This window comes from Heliangelus exortis, chromosome 12 (assembly GCF_036169615.1).
Source record: "Heliangelus exortis chromosome 12, bHelExo1.hap1, whole genome shotgun sequence".
NCBI lineage: Eukaryota > Metazoa > Chordata > Aves > Apodiformes > Trochilidae > Heliangelus > Heliangelus exortis.
Genome location: NC_092433.1, coordinates 8,843,183 through 8,866,274, shown reverse-complemented (window position 1 = coordinate 8,866,274; position 23,092 = coordinate 8,843,183). Strand labels below are relative to the sequence as shown.

At 35.8% G+C, this 23,092-nt stretch overlaps 1 protein-coding gene across 5 annotated transcripts in view; it reads left to right on the top strand.

The window, feature by feature from the left end:
• Positions 1–16,872, top strand: part of ARHGEF3 (Rho guanine nucleotide exchange factor 3) — a 102,943-nt gene extending 86,071 nt beyond the window's left edge. For 4 of the 5 annotated variants that reach the window (XM_071755852.1, XM_071755853.1, XM_071755855.1 and 1 more), the window contains 8 exons: positions 6,256–6,426; positions 8,179–8,241; positions 8,548–8,644; positions 8,746–8,822; positions 10,335–10,592; positions 12,206–12,376; positions 12,980–13,166; positions 14,075–16,872. In XM_071755852.1, the coding sequence (XP_071611953.1) occupies positions 6,256–6,426; positions 8,179–8,241; positions 8,548–8,644; positions 8,746–8,822; positions 10,335–10,592; positions 12,206–12,376; positions 12,980–13,166; positions 14,075–14,421 (1,371 nt within the window). In that variant the 3' untranslated portion in view covers positions 14,422–16,872. The remainder of the gene's footprint in view (positions 1–6,255; positions 6,427–8,178; positions 8,242–8,547; positions 8,645–8,745; positions 8,823–10,334; positions 10,593–12,205; positions 12,377–12,979; positions 13,167–14,074) is intronic. The other variant, XM_071755856.1, reaches the window with a different exon arrangement.
• Positions 16,873–23,092: the final 6,220 nt, after the last annotated feature.

Below are 23,092 nucleotides of genomic sequence, written 5' to 3'. Positions count from 1 at the left end.
TGCATTGCTGCACTGAGCTGCATTGCAGAAAGGGGAATGCATCCACAGGCACAGTCTCTCCTGGGGTTAGCAAGGGAACCTGAACTGCACATGTGTGCATGCACATCCCCACCGTTGTGATGCACCCAACAGGCTGAGGCAACTTGTGGCTACAAAGTCAGTCAGCTTAAAGACTCAGAACTCTCACTTCAAAAAAACAGTTCTCTGTCTAGGTAACTAATGTTTATAATTACCAGTCAGAGAAGTAATGCACCTGGTGCATATACAAGTTGTTATACTAAAGGATTACGGTTGCTTTTTAAATTTGATGAACAGCATGTTCCATGACATTTTCTATTAATCTTGGCTGGTTTCTTTGAAAATGTTATTTTTAGTATAGTTAGTCATGCAGGACTCCTGACTTTCCTTCTGTGTAGAGATCTTTGACCTTACCTAAACAAAAGGATGGAAAAAGTAATTTTTAGAAGCTGATGATGAAAATTAATAAGGGGCAAAAAATTTAAATGCAGCTAAGAAATGAAATAATTTTGTAGTTGCAAGTTCTGTATTATAGATTAAGTGTGTAATATTTAACATTTAATATATCTATAGACTAAGAGAACTTTTTTTAAAGTATGTGTGCCTTCAGACCTAGAAACTACAAAATGTTTCAATGAGGGACAAACATTTGGGTAGCAATACTGCTGTGGGTCTGGCTAGAAGGCCAGACTGTGTGCTCTTTAAAATGGTTTATGTAAGCAAGCCTGTATAAAATTTAAAAAAAAAAATAAAAATTCTCAATGCTAATGTCTTTGATAAGAGAAAAACTAAAAAAGTCTTGAATGTATTAAAAACATTACTTAATCCAAATCAGCTTGTTTAGAGCATTACTTGAAGTTACCTGTTAGCCTCAAGGAGGAAAGAAATAAAATCTTAGAGCAACAATTCTTATGAAAAATAAATAAAAGCCATGGAAAAAAAAAAACACCAACATTTTCCTATAGTGCTTGTTATCTAGAAAACAGATATTAAAGGGTTTTTTGAACATTATTGGTATTCCTCTGCTCAGTTATTGCAGTTTGTAAAGTGCAGACATCTGCATACAAAAGCCGCATGTGTGGGATTGGCGCAAAGGCAAAATGGCTGAGCTCTCGGCCTGGGTTTCATCCAAAAGGTGTCTTATAGCATGACTAGACCAGAGATGCCTGCATTCCCTGGGGTATATAAATCTCCTCCATAGTCTGCCTTTGGGAAAAAATTGGCCTGACTCTGAAAGGACTACATTAGTTCCAGTCGTGAGCAGTGTGGAAAGTGAATTAATTTTTTGGCTAAACTGCTCCTGAGCACGGTGCTTCCCCCTTCACAGCCTTAGACAGCTGTTGTCTTCATTCAAGTACTTGCACTATTGTTCTGCTCTGAATGCCTTTGGGACTGCTTTGTCCAGCTTAATATTCTAATTAAGAAAATTTGATTCAGACTTTCTGAAACAAGCTATACTTCCATGCATGTAGTAGCAGCTTCCTAAGATGACAGCTTTATAAATGTGTTTCGGGGAAAATTTTGACAAAAAGAAAGCAGTGGCTTTGGTGCAAGTCCTGTTGTTACAAGCATTTCTGTCTTGCTCTACTCATACTGATTATAGGAATATATTTTCATTAACTGTCTGCTTCTAAGCAGATTAAACAGTAATGTTATTCATGCCATCTCCTCTAAGTAACTATGTTCTTGAAGGAGCTGTGATGTGACATCAACCTGTATTTTCTCCACATCTTAGGTCTGATTCATTTCCAAGTGATGAATGTTGGTGATGTCTCTCAAAACTGCCTTCATGGCTGGCTGTGAATTGACTACTTACCTGATTTTGTCAGCCACAATAGAACAGGGGTTGTGTGGGGAAAGACTGACCTTGTGAATCTAGAACCACTTCAGGAAGCATGCATAGCTTTTTTTACTTTGTTACGTATTGACAAAGATGTCAATGTGCCTTGTGGAAGAGTATAGAACAGGAATTTTTTTTTATGGTATAATACTGATAAAAAGAAAAAAGTGTTGATTTTTATGACTGGATAAACCTTTATCTATCTTTATTGTTCCATTATCTCAGTCAAACCCATGTTTCTTCATGAATTACTATGGAATGTTCCATATCTGTAAAATGAAGAAAGCTACTGACGTCACTGCAATATCCAAAACAAACAACTTCTTGCCCTGGAAAAAAAAACCAAAACAAAGTCAACAGAACATCCATCCAAAAAGATTACCCCAACATCATCAGTAAAAGGAATTAGAGCATTCTAAATTTCATTCATGACATTTCAAACAAACCTTCTTGTATATTCTTTCTGAATGGAAGATACAGAGGAAGTTTTATTGTGCATAATTTTCCTTACCTTTGTACCTGTAACTTCCACTTTGTCTTAATGGACTTCCTGCATGCAGGTTGAAGAGAAACACCTCTGAGATCTGACTTATGTCTTCTAAGAAATGTTTTTAGCAAGTTGTCATGTTTTGCATATTCTATTGTTAACAGAGAAGTTAGTTTTTTGATTATTTGTAGTCACTCAGTCACAAAGAGCACTGTAGACTAACTGACTAAACTAATGCTGTTAGCTTCATCTCTGAGAGTGTCTATCTGTAGGATACTAAATGCTAAGCAGGTATTCTTAATGTTTTTATCCACCTGGAAAACTACTTTATTTCATAGCTGTATTTTCTGTCTCCATCAAGCTAGAGTAATGATTATGTTGATCTGCCTGTTTTTTTCTTGGTCTTACTTGTTTTACTCTCAGCTGTGCTGTTTGGCTTAAAAAAATCAAAATAGGATCTCAGTGCCCTTTGCCCAGTACATGAAGCTGCTTTACTGCAGCTGAATTGAAGGTTTGTTGACTGCATGGATTAACCTCAGTACACATAGACCCTTTTGTGGTAACAGTCCTGTAACAGTAAAAGCTATTGCAGACAGATAAATACTATAAACCAAATCAGAGGCTGTGGATGGATTCTTCCCCAGGTTTTAGGAATCATATGAACATCTGAGTAATCCCAAATGGCCATGCTTTTTAACCACTATGCTTGGCATGGGTTTTTTTTAAGGAAGACAGAAAACAGGAAAATATTTTTACGACTGGAGAAATGCTGTTTTAACATTACTACAGTTCCTTCACAGGATTCCAGCATGACTTATTTTATTGTTTTTTTACCCTTCATGACAAGTAACAACCAAAGATACCATCAAAATAGCTTTCAAATTGTTTTTAAAAAATTCTGATAGAACTTCATGTTAGGGCTCTATTCCAGTAACCTGAAAATGGATCTGTAATTTTGCAAGAAAATGGGTCAAGCAGTACAACTGAGGTGATTAAACTGATGTATATTTATCTTAAAATACCAGAGTTTTATAAAAGAAATTTATTTTTTATTTCTTTAATTAGGCTTGTATATCAGATTTACATCTCATTTCTATTCCTGTCTGTTACAGTGTTGATTATTTAAGTATACTGAACGGACAGGTGATAAAGTATTAAATTTATCATTATTAAATTTAGCATTAGGATTTCACTAATGATGGATTGGTTTATGTCTTTATAGTTTTACTAGCAAATTTCTGCAACATACATGCAAAGGAGAAGATCAGACACTAATAAGATTGAATTCCACACTGAAGTATGTGATTCCCAGCCTAGATTTCAGCACACCAGCACACCAGTCAGTGTTATTTCCCTTTGCAAAAGAGGGAAATATGCCATACAAAGAAGGCACTTGCTCTTGAAGTGAAATTTGTCCTCATTGTTAAATAACACCTCAAAACATAATAAATATCCTCAATCCCCTGATCCTTATTAATATTAAGCAAGGTATCACTTTTGTGATTAATTAAAAAGTTTATCTGTGAGATAAATCAATTAAACATAGCAAAGTTGCTAAGCAAGGAAGTAGCAAAGATACTAAGCAAGGAAGAAGGATTTTGAGGGGTTTGTTTTTCTTTTGAGTTTCAGCCTTTTTGTGTCCCTTCTGCCCAACAGTGTAAGGCTGTAGATAATAGCATCAAGCATTCTCAGGCAGGATAAAGAAACATGGCTATCACTGCATGTGAAAATTTACTTTTCTCAAAACACTTATATGTAATTTTAGTTTGCTATTATGTGTGCATGCAATTTTATAACATGGTACATGACTTTTTGTTAAAAGGCTTCAAGGTCAAGGTATTTAAAAATCAGTCTGTCTGGTGCTTTTCATTATGAGCACTTTTTTTCATTCAACATAAAATTTTCCTTTAAGAAAACATCACCACAAACAGAGGAGCTATATGCTGGAAGAAGCATAGGGGAATGCATGGAAAGGGGCATTTCCACCTTGAGTCATGGAATGACAGCTCTTCCCTTGGCTGCATTCTCATGGCTGGTGATTTTTAGATGTACCTGCCTCTTTTCCCTAGTATTTCCATTTGCATGTGAAAATAACAGATTTCATGATACATCATTATAACCAGTGTCAATTAAGCATGTAATTTCATGTGTGTTTCTTTATCTTCTTAACTCTTGAAGGAAGACTAACACCTGACTTGCAAAGTTTTGGAAGGTTGGTATATGTAAGTGTGTGTGTGTGTGTGTGTGTGTGTGTGTTTATTTTTAGGGGTTCTGTCAGTTCCAAGTAGAGTGAAAAATGGCTTTCTTTAACAGGCACACTGTTTGCATTACATGGGTTCTTCAGAAGAGAATTTCAAATATTGAGCTTTGTATATGCTGCTTCAACCTGGAAATAAAAGGAATTTTTGTTTTAAATATTCCTACCTAAGGCAATTGAACAACAATTGTGTTATGTAAGGCAGGTTTTAAATAACAACAAAAATGAAGAGTATTTCAACAATGTGAAATACTCAAGGCATTTCATAGGAAGGACCTTAGAAAGAAGCTTCTAATTTTAATGAAACAAGAAAGGAATCTTCAAAATAGCACAGCTCCATCTGTAGCCTGAACTCTTTCTAGGAGTCTACAGGCAAATAGAACTCTCATGTCTCACTTAAAATTGGACTTGTTTTTATTAACTTCTAAGACCAGACCACGTATTAGATACAAGATGCTGGTACACATCATCAGAACTTAGAGGCTCCAAAATTTAAAAGAAAGATTCTACAATACTAGAACAATTTGCTTATCTGCTACCACCAATTGTTTAAAACATTTCTTCAATTCCAAGAAATAATAGGAGGCAAGTAGTTAGAAAAGACCCTGTCATGTTGCTGGTCATAAACAATAAAATCTGAATATTGACACCTTTTCCTTAAAGATTGTGTGATCTTTTCAGTCAGATACCCATTTCATCTGTGTCAATTAGTTTCTTGATCTTAACTGTACAGCTGAGGGGCAGTGTGTTACTAGCTCAAAGGGTTTCTTCATGTATCAAAACCAGCTTGGTTAGTTAGAGCATTATACCATTAAATATTTAATCTTGCTATGGACATATCTGGAATTACTATACCTATCAAATGTTTCATGATTTTGGCAGTTTACCAAACTAAATAAAATCATTACCATCAGGTAGCAAGACACTTCTAAGGTAAGAGGAAAGGTTTTGAATGGCAGTGTCACTTTATGAACCTGCTTTCTACCCAACTAAGAAAACATTTTCTTCTTAAACCATGAAGTGTTTGATGGCATGCACCTTTTCATCAGATAACCTTGAGGTAGGACATCTTTGAATGATCCCGCCTCTCAAAAATAAACAAAATCCAACAATTCTCTTTGACTTTCAGTTAGTACATAAATTAATTTATCTACCAGATTTTGCTGTCCTAGTTTTCCACAGTTTGTTTAACAACTGAGTCTTTCTTCCAAAATCAACAACAAAAAAGAGTATTTGTAGTTTTGTCTCTATAATTTGCATTATTTCTAACTTTTTACTTATTAGAGATCTAATGAGGCAGATACCTGTAATGCATGAATAAATCCTGTCTGTTTACTAAACTGAAACTTTGTATTTGATGGGTTATGTAGCGTACCATTATGTCTTTAGATCCTTCTTGTTGCATGGCTTCTGGGTGCACTGTTATAGTTTAAATGTGTTGAGAACCAGACATGAACATGGGATTCAAGTACTGGCCTTCCATAAAGATGTATTAAAATACATTCTCTTACATTTCCAGTACATTTCTATCAGTCACAGTAAAAACTAATTAGATCATGTTTATTTGTTGTATTAAGGTCTGTATATAAATTAGGAAAAAATGTGTAACGTGCAATTGTTCTAACAGTAAAAACTTCACCTGTATTTTCCTAGCGTTCCATCAGTTTCCGTAGCGACAGTCGCCCGGATCTGTTCAGTCCACGGCCATGGTCTCGAAATATGCCCCCTGCTAACACCAAGAGGAGAGACAGCAAGTTATGGAGTGAGACCTTTGATGTTTGTGTCAATCACGTGCTGACATCTAAAGAAATAAAGCGTCAAGAGGTACAGTTGGATTTTATTGTTTCTTTGTTTGTTTGTTTGAAGATAAATTTAATTTTCAAACATCACCTTGGAAGAGCTGGAGCTGAGGAATGCAAGTTGGAGCAGGTCCAGAGGAAGGCCACAAAGATAATCAGATGGCTGGAGCACCTCTGCTATGGAGATGAGCTGAGAGAGTTGGAATTGTTCAGCCTGGAGAAGAGAAGTCTCCAGGGAAATCTTACAGCAGCCTTCCTGTACCTGAAGGGGCTACAGGAAAGCTGGGGATGAACTTTTTACAAGGGTGTGTAGTGACAGGACATGGGGTAACGGTTTTAAACTAGAAGAGGGGAGATTTAGATTGGATATTACAAAGAAATTCTTGACTGTGAGAGACACTGGGACAGGTTGCCCAGGGAAGCTGTGCATGTTGCCTCCCTGGCAGTGTTCAAGGCCAAGTTTGGATGGGGCTGGGAGCAATCTGGTCTAGTGGAAGGTGTCCCTACCCATTTCAGGAGGGTTGGAACCAGCTGATCTTTAAGGCCCTTTCCAACCCAAACCAGTCTGGGATTCAGTGATTCTGTGATGCACTGTACTGTGGCTGGCTGTGTACTCATGTTCTGTATGACAGCTTTTGTAGTGATGGCTGAGATTTTGACATTTCATTATGTCATTCTACTAATCTCTCAGAGAATACTTCAGGGACTGAGTCATAAAGAATTAATAGGAAAGACATAAAAATGCATAGGAAATAACTATTTTAAATGAGACCTTCAAAGGCAGCCTATTGAAAAATGCACTGCAGAAACTGCACGTATAGTGTAGCCATCATTGCTGTTTTGAGGCAGAAGCCAGGACCCTTCACATAGCCCAAATAAATGAGCTGTGTTCCAGGAAGTTTTGCCTGAGGGTTCTGGTTCATACTGGTTCTTATATTGCCTCAGCACAGTATCTGAACCACTTCCATTCGGTTCCCTTGTGCTATGACAAACCTTCCCTGTATGTATATTATCAAGCCAGGACAATCTGCACTAGCTGAAGATGTTCTTCCATGGTTTAAGCAGTTTGAGAACCTTGACTGTAAATTTAGTAATTTTAAGCAGACAAAAAATAAAAAAAATATTCTTAACTTCTATTGTACCCCAGTTTACAATGAAATGATGAAACAAGTAGATACAATCATATTTCAATAAGCCAGGATATTAGGGTGGTGGGTTTTTTTAATCTGTCAGCTTTAAAGCATCAAATCTACTTCAAGAAAAGTAACTTGTATCAGCAGACAGTTAAGTAAAGCTCAGCCTACAAAAAATTAACTGGTACCAAAAATCACAGTGCTCACTACTAAATAAATGTTCTACAGAAGTTCTGTCTTTTACTTACTAGACTACTTGGAACTTTTACCACTGTATATGTTAAAATGCAACAGCTAACTCCCATGCAAATAGCTGTATAAATGGCTAAAATATAGTTGAGTAAAAATATCAATGAAGATAGCTCCCCCATCTGGAAACACATCTGTTTGAAAAGAGTTAATTCTGTGGCTATTTCAGATAAGCATTTTATGAGCAGTCTGATACAGCTCTGTTTAAAAAAATACTTCATGTGATTCTGGAGCTATGGAATAAAGCCTTATTTTATTTCTGCAATTATATTTAGCAGATAAATTCTGCTATATGGTATTAAGAGAGCTATTCAGATTATAACATCAGCACAGCAAGTTGCAAAGTAATTAAAGTAATTAAAAATATTTTATAATACTTGTGTGTCTTTTTACAGGCTATCTTTGAACTTTCTCAGGGAGAAGAAGACTTGATTGAAGATCTGAAGCTAGCAAAAAAGGTATGGTTTTTTTTAAAAAAACCCAAACCACAGCAAACAGTATTCATTGGTTCATATAACTTAAACTAATCCTTGTTTTTTATAATTGCTAAGACAGTAAGAGAGGAAAAAACACAATGTCTTCCTGTTGCCTCATTCTTTCTAAAGCACTTAAATGTTCTGCTTTTTTCTTTGTCTTAGTTTAAGCTATAGTTACAAAACTTTAAAATATTTTCATCTGTTGGTCGGTGAGCTTTAAATGCTATCACTAATTTTTCATCTACCAATGATATGTTAACCACAGAGCTCCCCCCCTTTTTTTCTCAGGCTTATCATGACCCAATGCTTAAACTTGCCATAATGACAGAGCAAGAGTTGAACCAAATTTTTGGAACGTTGGACTCTCTAATTCCTCTACATGAAGGTAACATAGAGGAAGATTATTTGAGTTTTACTGTTGCACATAGCATTATACTAATCAGGTTCATAAAGTAAAGTTTCTGTTCTTTTTTTAATCATTATTAGATCTTCTTAGGCGACTTCAAGAAGTCAGGAAACCTGATGGATCAACAGAACACGTTGGCCATATCCTTGTGGGTTGGGTAAGGCAGAGTTTTTAACAAGTTATGGGACTTTAGTTTAGAGTTGCAACACAGTTTTTATCAGAAAATTTCCTTTCCATATCTAGCATGATATGTCAAAATATATTCTCAAAGCATTCTTAAAAGGCAACTATATAGAGACATAAAGGAATATTTTACCTTTTCAGGGATTTTTGACTGAAAGAGTTAGACTGGAATGTTGTTTCTAAAGATTTTTCTATTCAGGAGACAAGCAGTACTTAATGGACTTAAATGAAAATCAAGAGTCAGAGTAGAGTTTGTCAGATGTAAATAATTTAAGAACCTGCCCCCATTTATATTCTGGTTTCCTAGGGAAATGAAGCTTGAACATTCACATACTATAAGGGCAGTTGCTGAAGTTATTTTTGAATGTCAGTCTGTTCCAGTCAAGGTAACAGGTAGTTTTTAGTTCTGTCAAAGATACTGATTGCTAAAATAAGGCAGGCAAGGATACAAGTGAGATGCTATTGCTTTCTGCAAGTCACTCCACAGAAGAAAAATTTGGTAAGTTCACTGTCACTAGCATTCAATAACATAAACACTGCAAATAGCTCTTGTTAGTTCTGTTGATAACGTTATACTAAAAAGAGGTTTTAAAAAAAGATTTAGATGTGTAAAAAATTTATTTGTAAGTGTAAATAATGAAATTTAACAGGAAAAGAAGGGCTTGAAATATTTAAGGGAGAAGGTAATAACATTTAGTTTTGTGTGACACAGTGACCTATTGTAAACAAGAGAAATATCACTATTAGTATGTAATGCAGTTAGCTAATGATAAGCTTGCAAGTGTCACAAATTACCTTTTGTTTTTCTTTGCTGAAAATAATTTTAAATTTATTTATTTTCTGGTGTGTTTGAATGCCAGTGAACGGCTTTTGGTCCAAATATGTCCAAGTATAATTTCATTTTTTGAAGATTTTAGGTATAATTTTGTGCTAATATAGCAAGTTTTGTAAAAATATATGTTTTTTTATATATATATATGTATATATAGTTCTATCAGTGTACAAGGTAGGGTTTTTTCAGATTTAAGGCATGGTTCTGTCATTTTACTTTGTTCTAGGTTCTTGAGGGCATTATAAAAGTTTAACTATAGAAGTTTGCTTATCTATAAAAGGTCAGGTTTGGAAGTACTGGTTCCTGGGCTTTTATTTCCATTCATAACTAAAATCAGATTTCTGTGTTCAAGTATTGCCTGAACTAAGTATTGGTCAGTCTTCAGTTGTGAGTATTTTTAGTGGTTTTGGAATACTGGAGTTCTCTAGGAAATGGGAGATGGGCTAGTGCTTCTAAATGATTTAAATGCTGAAATGAAGTTTGTCAGATGACCCTTATAAATCTTATCTATGTTGGAAACATTATCAATAAATTGTGAATAAATCTCTAGTTAACAGATTGTTAGTATGAGTTCTGACATCCTGAATCCCTGAAAACATTTTATGAAGCAAACTGCTTTGTTTTAGCTGCAGAGTAATTTATTCCTTTCTTCAGCTTCCATGTCTAAACTCCTATGACAGCTACTGCAGCAATCAAGTAGCAGCCAAAGCTTTATTGGATCACAAGAAACAAGATCACAGAGTGCAAGATTTCCTGCAGCGCTGCTTAGAGTCTCCTTTCAGTCGCAAACTGGACCTTTGGAATTTCCTTGACATCCCAAGGAGCCGTTTGGTTAAATACCCATTGCTACTCAGAGAGATTTTGAGACACACACCAAATGACCATCCAGATCAGCAGCACCTTGAAGAAGCTGTGAGTTACTGTTGGATTGGGGCTTTTTAGGAGGTTATAGCACTTTTAGCTTACAAGAGAATTAAAGACACGACAGAAAATATAGAAAAGCTACTACTTATACAAACAGATGAAACTTATATCTATCCCTGCTCCCTGAATTAAAACCTATTTCAGTAGCAGAGTGATACAAAAAAAAAACGGGGCAGGGGGAAGAGAGGTGTTTTCCACAGCTGTTATTTGGTTCTTGTCCATTTTGTATTTGCCTTTCAATGTCATTTTTCATCCAAGATGAGTAGTGCAGAGATTTCTTTTCACATTTTAAATCAAAGTAGACAAGTTTTATTTTTAGACAAAGAGAAATCATAAATATCCCAAAGAATTCTGCTTATTTCTTGGGTTTGACTTTTTAGATAATGTCTGTTAGTATATATTTTAGGATATTTTAAGTGCTTCCTTCCAGTATTTGTATTTGGTAATTGTTTATAAAATATAATCAGGATTTTTTTCTTGGTATATCAATAGCCTTATATGGCTTTGCAGTATTCTGCTTCAGAAGAACACTGTTTATCTTTGATGTATTTAATAAATTGTATTTTTGCCAAGTTAAATTAGGAAAGTGAAATTCCTCTATGTGATTGGCTCTTAACACTTTTTCATGCTTAGGAAGCACATTTCTTTTCCTGCCTGGCAATCTGCTAAAAGCATACTGGACCAAGTTGATCCATGATAAATCTCCTGGGATAAGGAGAGTCTCAAATTACTTGTTGGGGCATGTATGTCTCCATCCAGTCCCCTGCTCCACCTCCAGTTATTTAACTGGAATTTGATCAGTTTGAGCAACCTTAGAGTTGTCAAAAATCAACAGAACTTCACATATGTGTGCCCAATTAAGGAGCCATATTTAAGTTTCAGATGAATTGATCTCAAGGTCCTTAAAGACTTTGGAGTGTAAGGCAGTTCAAGGTAAGGGAGCACAATTTGATAGAAAAAGCAAGACTTTCTTTGTAATGTCTTTCTTAAGTCAAAAGGCAAGATAATGATTTTAATTGTAAAATTGTAAGTATATGTAAGTAGTGGACTTGTAAAATAAAATTTATTTACATTATTTCTAGAAGGTTACTTTCATAGTGAAAAAAGGTTGAGAATTTAGTGCTTTGGGCTAGATGTGTTTTGCAGGATGATGATCTTGATAGATCATCTGTTTCTTGTTCTCTGATCCCATACAACAGTTTTCAGAGATTATCTATTTTAAGTCAGTATTTTTAGAGGACGCTATTTGTCCTGTGTCATTTACTGGCACATTTCAGCTGACAAAAATAGATCTCTGATTATATTTCTCTAGATCTGTTTATCTCCTGCCTATTTAGTTTTGATATAAAGAGATAAACACCAGACTTTTAAGCTGTTGTTAGAAACAACGATAAAGTCAAAGCAAAGTGTTGTACACTGTAGTCTGCTTAATTCTGTTGCTTATAGTAATACTCTTACAGACTGGTCTACAAAAAGTTAGTGAAAGATTTAATGTAAATTAAAATATATGTTCTTGTAGATGCAGTTCCAGTTATTAGGACATAGCTCTGAATATTGGACTGTCTCATTAAAGTTCATGTGTTTTCATTGTTTTTCTTTAGATAAATATAATTCAGGGCATAGTGGCTGAAATTAACATCAAGACTGGTGAATCTGAATGCCAGTATTACAAAGAGAGACTTATTTATCTTGAAGAAGGCCAACGGGATTCATTGATTGATAATTCACGTGTTGTGTGCTGTCATGGTGAACTGAAGAACAACAGGGGAGTGGTAAGGAATAAATATTTTGTCACAGATAGCTTTTAAAGATATCTTCTTTTTCCATAACACCTGGGAGAGCTGTGACTCTACGTGCAGAAAGATGGTAACAGGTGACTTGTGCCGCCTAGGAGCAAATGCAATTTTCTGAGCTTCAAAGAGCTGTGGTCAAGCTAATGTGAGCAGCATGTGAATTGTAAATACATTTTTCATAATTGTTCACTGAAAATACTTGGATGAATAAGATTGCCAGTTCCTTAGTAACCACAGGCAGTAGAGGACTGTTGAAGTGGGTGTCAGAAAGGAGAATGCATATAAGCATATTGCTGTAAAGAGAGGTTTGAATTGTCATGAACAGTTCAAGGCCTCAACATTAATTAGGATAGTGACATAAAAAACTCAGGAAAGCCAAATAATTTCAGAAATTTTAAAATTGTCTTTATATACTTAGATGCTGTCGCATCATAAGACTTAAATATTGGGAAGAGAGGAATCCTTATTTTACCTGTTGAAAACATAAGCTTATAGCATACGAGAGTTTAAATACATTTGGTTTCATTGTGTTTTAAAAAGGGAACAATGGTATATTATTTATTATTTATTCATTTTTAACAGAAACTGCATGTCTTCCTCTTTGAAGAAGTGTTGGTGATTACTCGAGCTATCACCCATAATGAGCAGCTCTGCTACCAGCTCTATCGGCAGCCAATCCCAGTGAGGGAACTTGTGCTTGAAGACTTGCAAGATGGAGAGGTGCGATTGGGTGGATCTATACGTGGTGCATTCAGCAACAATGAGAGAAGTATGGCTATACCTTTTCTTTATTTGGTCATATGGGATCATAATAACCTTAAGACACCTGCCAATGAGGCATCAGAATGTTTTCTCTAATATTTACATTATCTATATCCAATGTACTCATTTTTATTTCAAACTGGTTTATTGTGCTGTAACTTGCTGTTTTTAGACTGATTCTCAGTGTTCATGGTATTGATAATGAGCTTTCTCTACACACCTGCTTCTTTAGGAGAGAAAATGGAGAATGAAGGGGCAAACCCACAAAATTATAAGCAAGTGTATGTTGAAATCTTAAGCTTTAGCTGTTAGGAATTTTCTTGTATTGTGGAGGCACTTACTGTTATTCCATAATTCCTTCAGCTGATAGACTTGTCTCTTGCATTAATGTGCATAGTAGCAGAGTTTCTATCCTTCTACTTAAGCATATTAAAAAGACACTTGTTTCTGTTACAAGGGTCCTTTGAACCTCACTTATCTGGTGAAAACTTGAGGGGTTTTTGTATGTATTTGCTTTATTTGTGAAGTGAGTGGAAACACTGGGGCAATCTCTGGTTGACACAAGGCACAGTAATCAGTGAAGCTTCTGGAAATCTGCTTTCCAGAGAAGGTATTGAAGTCTGGTAGGAGCCTTAATCCATCTGATTCACTGAAAAGTTTATGGATAGCTCGTGCATAGCAGAACCAAGACTGTTTAATCCAACAACAAGGAATTATTAGGAGTACTTGTGGTGTTCTGTGTTCTTGCCCTGCAACGCAAGGAAATACCAAGACTTTTCCTTGGTCTGACATAGTATTGGGAAGAAAACACCTAGGTCAAAGATTTTGCAGATTCTATTATTTTAATATACTCCTTGATGATAAAATCCGTTCAGTCAAAGCATTCAGTGTTTTCATATGTATTGTTTCTTTCAGTCAAAAACTTCTTTAGAGTCAGCTTCAAAAATGGATCTCAAAGCCAGACTCACTCACTCCAAGCCAATGACTCCTTCAACAAACAGCAGTGGCTTAACTGTATCCGCCAGGCCAAAGAGAAGGTTACCTGTGCAGGCAAAGCAGGCGTGCTCAACTCAGAAGCTCATTTTCTTTTGTCATCAAATGGAAGCAAAAGACCCCAGGGGGAAACCACACTCGAGCAAATGGACCAATCAGACTGTGAGTCAGACTGTAGTATGGACACCAGCGAGATCAGCATCGACTGTGAACGTATGGAACAGACGAACTCTTGTGAGAATGAAAAGCAGATAGAAACTAATGTTTGACAAAAACTTTCAGTTTTACAGTTCATGGAAGAAAATCTCTCTCTTACCTGTACAGTGTTGGCATTCCACACATGGAACCATTTGGAGAAGCACTTTTAAAATATTTTTGTGACAATGTCAATGCAGTCCTTGTATTCGTACCTATGAGTGTAGTACTGTAACTGCCAATCTGTATAGGCTGGAATCTCTTGCAAATCATGCCCTGTGATTATAGTCCATAAACATCTAAGTTGAATGAAAGAGGTACTTGACCAGTTATTCTCAATGTCCTGCTGTAAATAGAATATCTAAACTACTGTTTATAAGTGCATTACATAAAGAATCTTTGAATCATTTTAAAAGTACTTTATTTGCCCTTTAATGGGACAGATGAAGATGTGGACTTACTTGTGGTTTCAGGATGGGGGAATCAAGATAATTCACTTTCATAAAGTCTTGGAAGGAAAAAATGTTTTTTTGGAAAAAAAGAAAAATATCTTGCAAGTCATGTAACCAGTGACTTTTTAGGTATTAATATTTTGAAAGGAAGTACTGTCCTAAAATCAAGCAATTGAACTTACTAAAATCTTGTCAGCTACAGTGGTCAGCACAGCGCTGTGGTTTATGCTATGGTTTATTTATCAAAGCATGTAATGCTAAAAATCATCACTGTAAAAAACCATCAACAACCAAACCCAACCTAACCTCTACAGCCAGCACTGAATTAAATGAAATGCTGAGAATACTGGGTATTTGTAAATAAGCTGGTAGTTTGCTTTCAGTGCCATATATATATATATAAGCTTTTATATATATATATACACACATATATATATATATATGTATTTTATCCTAAGCAGGATAAGAATGGAAAAAAGCTTTTGCTTGTGAATAGGCCCTCTTCAGCATTTTGCACTCCACTGACCTCCACTGTTGGTTTTAAACACCACTAAACTAATGTTAAAACATTTAAATTTTTGTAAATGGTTGTTTACAATTACATATAGTTGGGTTTTAAAGTAAGTGATAATTTTATATAAATGGTGTTCTACAAATACCCTATGGGATTATGTAGAGAGAGTTTAACCAAAAAGGGAATTGTGTTTCCTTTAGGATGTATTACATCCTTTATATTTTTCTCAAGTTTTGTTTTAAAAGTTTTTGTTGTTTTTAATGTCATGCTGTAATTGGAAATGTTACTGTGTTTTCTGGTGGCTGATTTAATCTACTCATTATGATGAGAAGCAGATGAGTCCCTGAAATGCAGTCTAAAACACTGAGTTAAACATCCTGTTATTTTTCGGTAATCCCTGGGTATAAGAAATAATGCCAGTACTATGGCAAGCTATGAAAATGATATATTAATAAATTCAAATTATCCATAATATTACACAAGATAATCTGTGCAAAATACTCATACCAACAAAAGTAGAAAAAAAACCTGCTAAGTTATTGCCAAAACCATTTCTCTTATGTTCTACAAGTTTACAAAAAGTTACTTATGTTAAATTTCTTACATACATATATACACTGATGTACATTACAGAAATCAGTGTGACAAGATGATAAACAATATAAACCAAGGTATTTTTATTTTTTTTAAAATGTCATTTTTACCCTATAGGATCATATTCCTGTATTTATAGTTCTTTAAAAAGTCAATTCTTTTTTCCTGTTTCAGGCTTTGTAATTTATTTCAACTGCTTCATTCCTAGACCTGGATGATTATGCCAGTGAAGATTAAAGGAAAAATTTGCAGAAGAAAAGGCAGAGGAAAGCATAGTAGATGTTGAACCATTTTCCTAAAAACTGTTCAGTAAAATGTTTAGAAAGACCAAAACATGTAAGGGGTTCAAATAGAGAAGAGAGAATGAATCTGCGTATTGACTTTTTAGTCATAGCCTTAAACTTTTTGGAAGCATTTCAAATAAATTACATTAAACCATTTTGATTTTTATTTGGTTTGGTTGTTTGTGCAAAAAGACTACGAAAAGATTTAAACAGTGCACACAGTGAGGCTTAACATGTGACCAACAGTTACATTTTGGTTCTCACGGAAATGATACATATTTGGATCTGATTTGCTAGATGTAAAATAATAATGCAGATACAAGTCACTACACTTAATTCAGCACATTTACTGAAGTTTTGTTATATAATCAATTTAGTAAGCAGGTGGAAGAAAAAATTAGTGTCCTGCTGTCAGTTTCTCTTTCTTGATTCCTTCTGGATAGATGGGCACATCTTTACTAACTGCATATTGTTCCGTAGCATTGAGACTATGATTCTGGAGAATGTAAAAAGCCAGCAACCAGCCAAGGACTCTCAGAAAATTAATGTATATTTTGTTTACTATCATTTGGCAACCCACTTAGCATTGTGTTCAACATGCTGAAGTGTTTCAGTTTTGCTTTGCAGTTGACATGCACTTACCTACTGATTTGATCTAATAAAGCTTAGTCATGTGGGGTTGTTTTTTTGTTTTTTTCAAATTATCTTAAGGAATAAGACTTCCAATTTAAGAATACTAATATCATTCTGGATTTGATTAGCTTATTTTGGTTCTAGCATTCTTGAAATGCCCCTGATTTTGAAAGATGACTTTTTATTGCAGCAGGTGATGGTGGTGGGCATGGACAGGGACATGTGCCAACAAAGACAGGTAAAATGATGAATCCAAAGTAAAGAAAAAAAGTAACACAAGTAAGTATGTCAAAGTGATTATTATGGTTTGTATTGCTGATGTCAGCAGAATGGAGTCTGAAAAGTTTTAACAGTGAACTCAGTAAAAGAATGCCCTTGGAAGTCTTTGAACTGTGGGGGTCCTCTGACACTAGAAAATAAAATTTAACTGTCTGTGGTCTTTGGTTTCCTAGATTTGGTCTGGAGCACTGAAAAGAACATTGCAAGGATGAAGACCTTTTGGAACACAAAAGTCTTCTATGAGACACCACAAGCACTTAGTTTGAAGTCGTTGAAGCTCAGTACCAGGGAATCAATTGTCAGAACCTGAGTAAAGGATTAGGCCTACAGTTGAACTCCAGGTAGTAAAAAGTATTTTTCAGTGATGACTCCTATTCAGCATGACCCACCTGAACTTTAGGAGTCATTCTGCAATAATGGGAACCAGTTTTCTTAAGGTTTCACAGAAACTTCTAGAGTTTGAAAAACGCACCAGAACTTTTAGATACGAGTTTAATGTGGTCGCTCTTTTTGAAAAAGCTGATGTGTTATGGTGACACTGTCTGGCAATTAACAGTCTTGATTACCAGGATCTAAGAGACACAGAAACTGAGTAATAAGTATATGGAAGATGACTTGATTCTTTTGAACAGGGGGTTCCAGTTTCAGAATGGACGGTTCTTCCATGTTTAATGTTTACTCATGAATACTGATTTTTAAAATACTGTAATATATTCTACAGGTTGATGCTGCCATCTACTGGAACTACCTGTATATTTTTAGATTTGATTTTAGTACATTAAATATATTTTAAGATATTAAATGTACTACTACTAATAAAATAAAATATTTTTTTAATGTACAAGTAGATAATTTGACAGTTTTATCAGAGGATTGCAAATTTGTTAGAAAGAAGGACAACATGAATTTCTGCTGGCTTTACAGAGCTGAGACTATTTCCTCAGTTTGTCTCGCCTTTTACAAGCATATTTTCTTTATGGCTAGTAAAATATACTACATGTCTTTCCAAATGTGTAAATTAGATTTTGTCTGCATTTTCTGAAGGTGCATCTCTTTGCATGGTCCATGAAGAAAATGTAATGATACAGTTCTTTTATCTGATGCCCTGGCAGTTAAAATTTAGTGAGCACAAAATCAGCACTGAAATATTTTAAGAAATAGGATGTGTTCTGTATTACTAGAGCAATTTCTAGAAAGTAAAACAGTAATTTTTGGATCGTAAAATTACACTGTGATAGTATGCTCAGACTAGATCATATTTTGCATTTCTAAATTTTCTTTCATAAAAGAATACTGAGGTGATGTCTGGAGCCAAGCACCCAAGTTTGCTCCTTGAACTTGTAACTTTATGCAACCCTGCCTTATAAAATATCTTTTATTTTGTGGCTATTAATCTGATGAAAATCTGTATTACTGATGTATTACATATAATCTGATTTCAGAATCAAAAGGATCTGCAGCTGCTTTGTACTTGGGTGGGGAACCACTTGTGCAAGCCAGGGAGTCGTGGTTGAACACTTGGCAAATATCAGATACCACAGAAAACAGAAACTAGAAAGACAGTAAGGTGACAGATTTTACAACCCTTTTTTTTACTTCAAAGTATTCAACTAAGCATCGTGATTTTTCACTGAACCTTTGCTTTGTGAACTGGGATTCGTGCTACCCATTTTGTATCTATAAGGATTTAAGATTGATAGTGATTGATAGAGATCCAGAACTGTTACATCAGTTATCAAGTAGTAAGTAGTAATTTTTGTGATGGTCTCTTTCAGGCTTATATTAATTAATAGATAATTTTATACTACTGCAAAGAAGTATCTTTTTAAAGCAAGTGGTAAATGAGGAAAAGCTCTTTGTATGGTAGATAAGCAAGACGTCACAGGTTGTTTGGATTTGTTATGATACACAAGTTACCATGTTTATATTTCATGTTATCAAACGCATCTAAACATATTGTAAACATATGCCTTAGCATATTTTCCAGTGTTTGCTGTGAAAGTGACAGTAAGCATACATCTCACAGTGAATTTTAGAAGACAGTGGTTTCCCATATTGCCTTTTTTGTAGTTGTTTCTGAAGTGCTGGTGAATTTATTGGAACAGCTCTGTAGCTGATCCATAAGAAGTGGCTCTATTCCAGAATTTCTGCAATACAGTGAAGATATGCAATTTAGACTCAATGTAATTTAGACTTTCAACTTTCTCCCGAGGTCTTTAAAATCTTACTTTCATATGGTTATTCACTGTGGATAGTGGATAGGTTTTTATCTAATGTGACCAGTATGTCAATATGGCTATGATAATTCAGACAAGCATGTGTATGGATACACATGGTAAAATTATATTTTCATAATGAAAAAAGGGCTGTATACTTATTACAGCTATACTTATTAACTTAATGGATACTGGGAGACCTCTCTTTATTTTGAAAATTCTTTCACCCTGCCCAAAGCATAGATATATCTTTCAGTAAATCTTTTGGAATGATAATAGACAATATTATTGGAAGGGCCTATATCCATTCCTGGAATAAGTATGCCTCACTTAACTTCAAAACACCTAAGAAATCCAACAGTGTCCCCACAAGATTTCTTCCTGTATGTAATTTTTATTGCTGGACAGTTTTTGCTAATATTTAACCTAGTATTTATTTCATAAAACTTAAACCTTATGCCAGTCACCAGGATATACAGAATATTTTCTCCTCTGCAGCAACATTTTCTGTATTTGATAACTGCTATTACTTAGGCTCTCCCTTCTAGACAAAGCACCACCGTTCTTCCAATTTTTCATACAAGCGAATAGAGTCATGTAACACAAAAGAATCATTAGATATGTTGTCAGAATTTACAGCAGTGTCTGTGTAAAAGAAGAGTGAGGACACCATCTTACCTCTGTAGCATTACTGCTCATTTGTGAATGCTAGCAAGCCAGACATAACTAAATACAAACACTGATTGACTGAACTAGTTGTACCTTGAAGATATACACAGCTTGGAAATGATTTTAACAGCTTTGCCAATTCAGACTTCATAAAACAAGTTGACATGTATGGACATGTATAATAACACAGACTTAAATAACACTAATTCGTATTTCAATTTTTTACTCTTCTCCTTGAATGAGGTAGAACACAGCAAAATTATTCTGATAATGTATTGACTCATCTGTAATATTCTCTTGACCACCACTGAATCCTCACAGAGGCAGGACATCCAATTCTCAAGGAGGCAGTTTAATCATAGGTCGAACACTGCATTTGTGAGTTTTATTGCCTCTGGATGGTTGATCACCATGTTTCTGCCATTAGATAAATGTTTGGTGTTATGTTTCTGTAATTTATGTAAATTATAGTTATAGATAGTAATTACCCTATTTAAACTTGGCTGCCTCCCCAAAGACTTCTGTGAAGAAACTAATAATTATTAGCTTATCTTCTTTTAATTCCCTGGAGGCTACCATTTGTGGTGCATAGAACAGAGCATTTGTGAGTTGGTTACTTTTTCTGATTTACAGATAATCTAAGAAGAGATCAATAAAATAAGGAAACTAGGTAAAATTTAGTCCCTTTGCATTTAAGCTTGGTAGCTGCTTTTGACAGGACTATAAATAGCTGCAGTTACCAAGATTTAAGATAACTGGTGTAAGTAACTATCAAATACATGCATTTATTCAACAAATACAGCACTAGGATATTTTTAATGAAGGAAGCAAATTGTGGGCTCTTAATGTTTTGCTAGTTACTTGTGAAACTAATATCCAGTATTTGTATTTTCTAGGCACTGCAACAATGGGTTATTTCAGCAGGCACTTGTCACTTTGGTGAATTTCTCAGAGGTGCCAAAGAAAGGTCTTAGCTTTGGCTTTTGCATATTTACACCCTTTCTTTCACCAGAAAAGTTCTATCTCTGAGGCAGAGGGGGATAAATCTTCTGATATCTTACGATACCTTCTGATATCACAGTGTCCTCTGATTTGTGTGTAGGAGGGACAATATGAGGTAGCAATGCCATAAAGTACTGCAGCAAAATCCAGCAAATCTCACCTGTGAATCACAGAATCAACTATGTCTGCTGTTGATGTGATGAAATTTCATTAGTTACTGTTTTGAAATAGCAGTTATTTGCATCTAAAGCCTTGATTTTCCTGAAAGGCTGATTTACATTCACGATCACAGGAATTAAATGCACTATTATTCTTTTAGTTACAGAATACAGAAACAACAGAATGATGATCTTGTAACAGACAAGTTATTTAAGTTGGTGCTTTTCCATATTTTGCTATATCACACATAGGTCCATGAATACAGCATTGTATTTTCTTTGTAGGTTAACAGAACTTGTAAAAACTTCACATTGTTATTTGGCTCTGACAATGAAAGGAAAAAATGTATTGCACATAATCATCTGGCATTACTACATCACTAGATTCTTTAACAAATCTGTAAAAAGACTTTCTGACTTAGCTTCAGTAGCACAAAACATATGTATGGCACTTGGTCTCACTGCATTTGCAAAATGGTAATTCTTTGGTTTCTGAATTATGATTGTTGCCTTTAGTTGATCTGCAATTCTTTATCTTACTAATGAGACTTTTTAGTTTTAGTTTTGAAAAAGGTGAAATAGTTATTTGTACATGCAGTTTTTTCTTGTTGAAGCTTGCTTGTGGTTTCTACAAGCCATGGAACACAAATAGTTATTGTCACTTAAGAACTGTTACTATAGAACCTCTCTTTTGTCATGATCCTACATGCCCTTGATTAAACACATGAAGGAGGATTAAATTCAGTGAAGTTACACAATGAAACACATAAGTCTTTACAGTAATGAGCATTTCCTTTGCAGTTTAAGATTGTCTCCACAAAAAAAGTGTAACAAACCATATTATTTGTATTTTAACTGACTCAGTAAGAACTGTATGTCTTATATTTTCTTTGCTATCGTTAGTTTTAATTTTAGTTACTGCTTACACTGAAGACATGTTACTCCAAGGACAGAAAGTGTTGTGTTTTTACCTCCCCCAAGGACAGAAAGTGTTGTTTGTACCTCCCGCTTGACTGAAGGGAGAAAGATGTTAAGGTGGTCTTAAGGGAAGGAAAGGCATTTTGGTGCTGTTCTAATTCATCATGAGACTACCCAAGGATTCTATTAATTACATTGATGTTTTTGCCTGTCCTTCATGGTTAATAATTTATCCTTCAAAAGTGGTATTTTGTCACTTTGGCCACTTTGTCTTGAAAAAAAACTTTGAGGAATAGGATCTGGCACTCTTGGTGCAGTGCTACTTTCTGTTCCTGTGAGCTGGCTGATGCCTCCCCAGCCCCAGGGAAAAGAGCCTGCCCCATGCAGCTGCATCTTCATCCACCGTGTCAGCCTCCTGCAAGATGCAGATGGCAAAACCTTACTGGACCCGAATGCTATCGTGAGGTTCCTGCACACGATAAGCACCGTTCCTGTGTTCCCTAAGCACAGACCCAGGGAGACTGATCCAAAGCAGCGTGGCCATTGCTGTCTGATGGCAGGAGACTGAAGCGTGTGGCCTTATCTCCCAGTCAAGTACTCTGACTCCTCTTCCCCAGCGGCACTGCCGGCGGTACCAATGCCTGAACGCGGACGTGGGCCCGGTGGCGGTTAACGGAACCTGCCCCGCCCAGGGACCGATCCCTTTGGCGACGGCGGGACCTCGCTTTGGGCCTCTCGCCAGAGCCTCAGGAAGGAGGTGCTGCTTGTCCTCGCCCACATCGCTGATAGGAGGGAAGCGGGAAATGAGTGAGCCGTCCCTTCGTCCCCCAGCTGGGCGCAGGGACCTTTCTCAGGCGTCGCCCACAGCCCGGGGCCACCGTTTTGGACAGGTCCCGGCATCCGGACCTCCCCCTCAAGCCGCAGACACGTAGCGGTGCCCTCAACCCGGACCGCCATGTACCTGCCAACCCTCCTCCTTATATAACCTATGCCGCGAAGCGATTGGCTCAGCTGGACAGGCTGTGG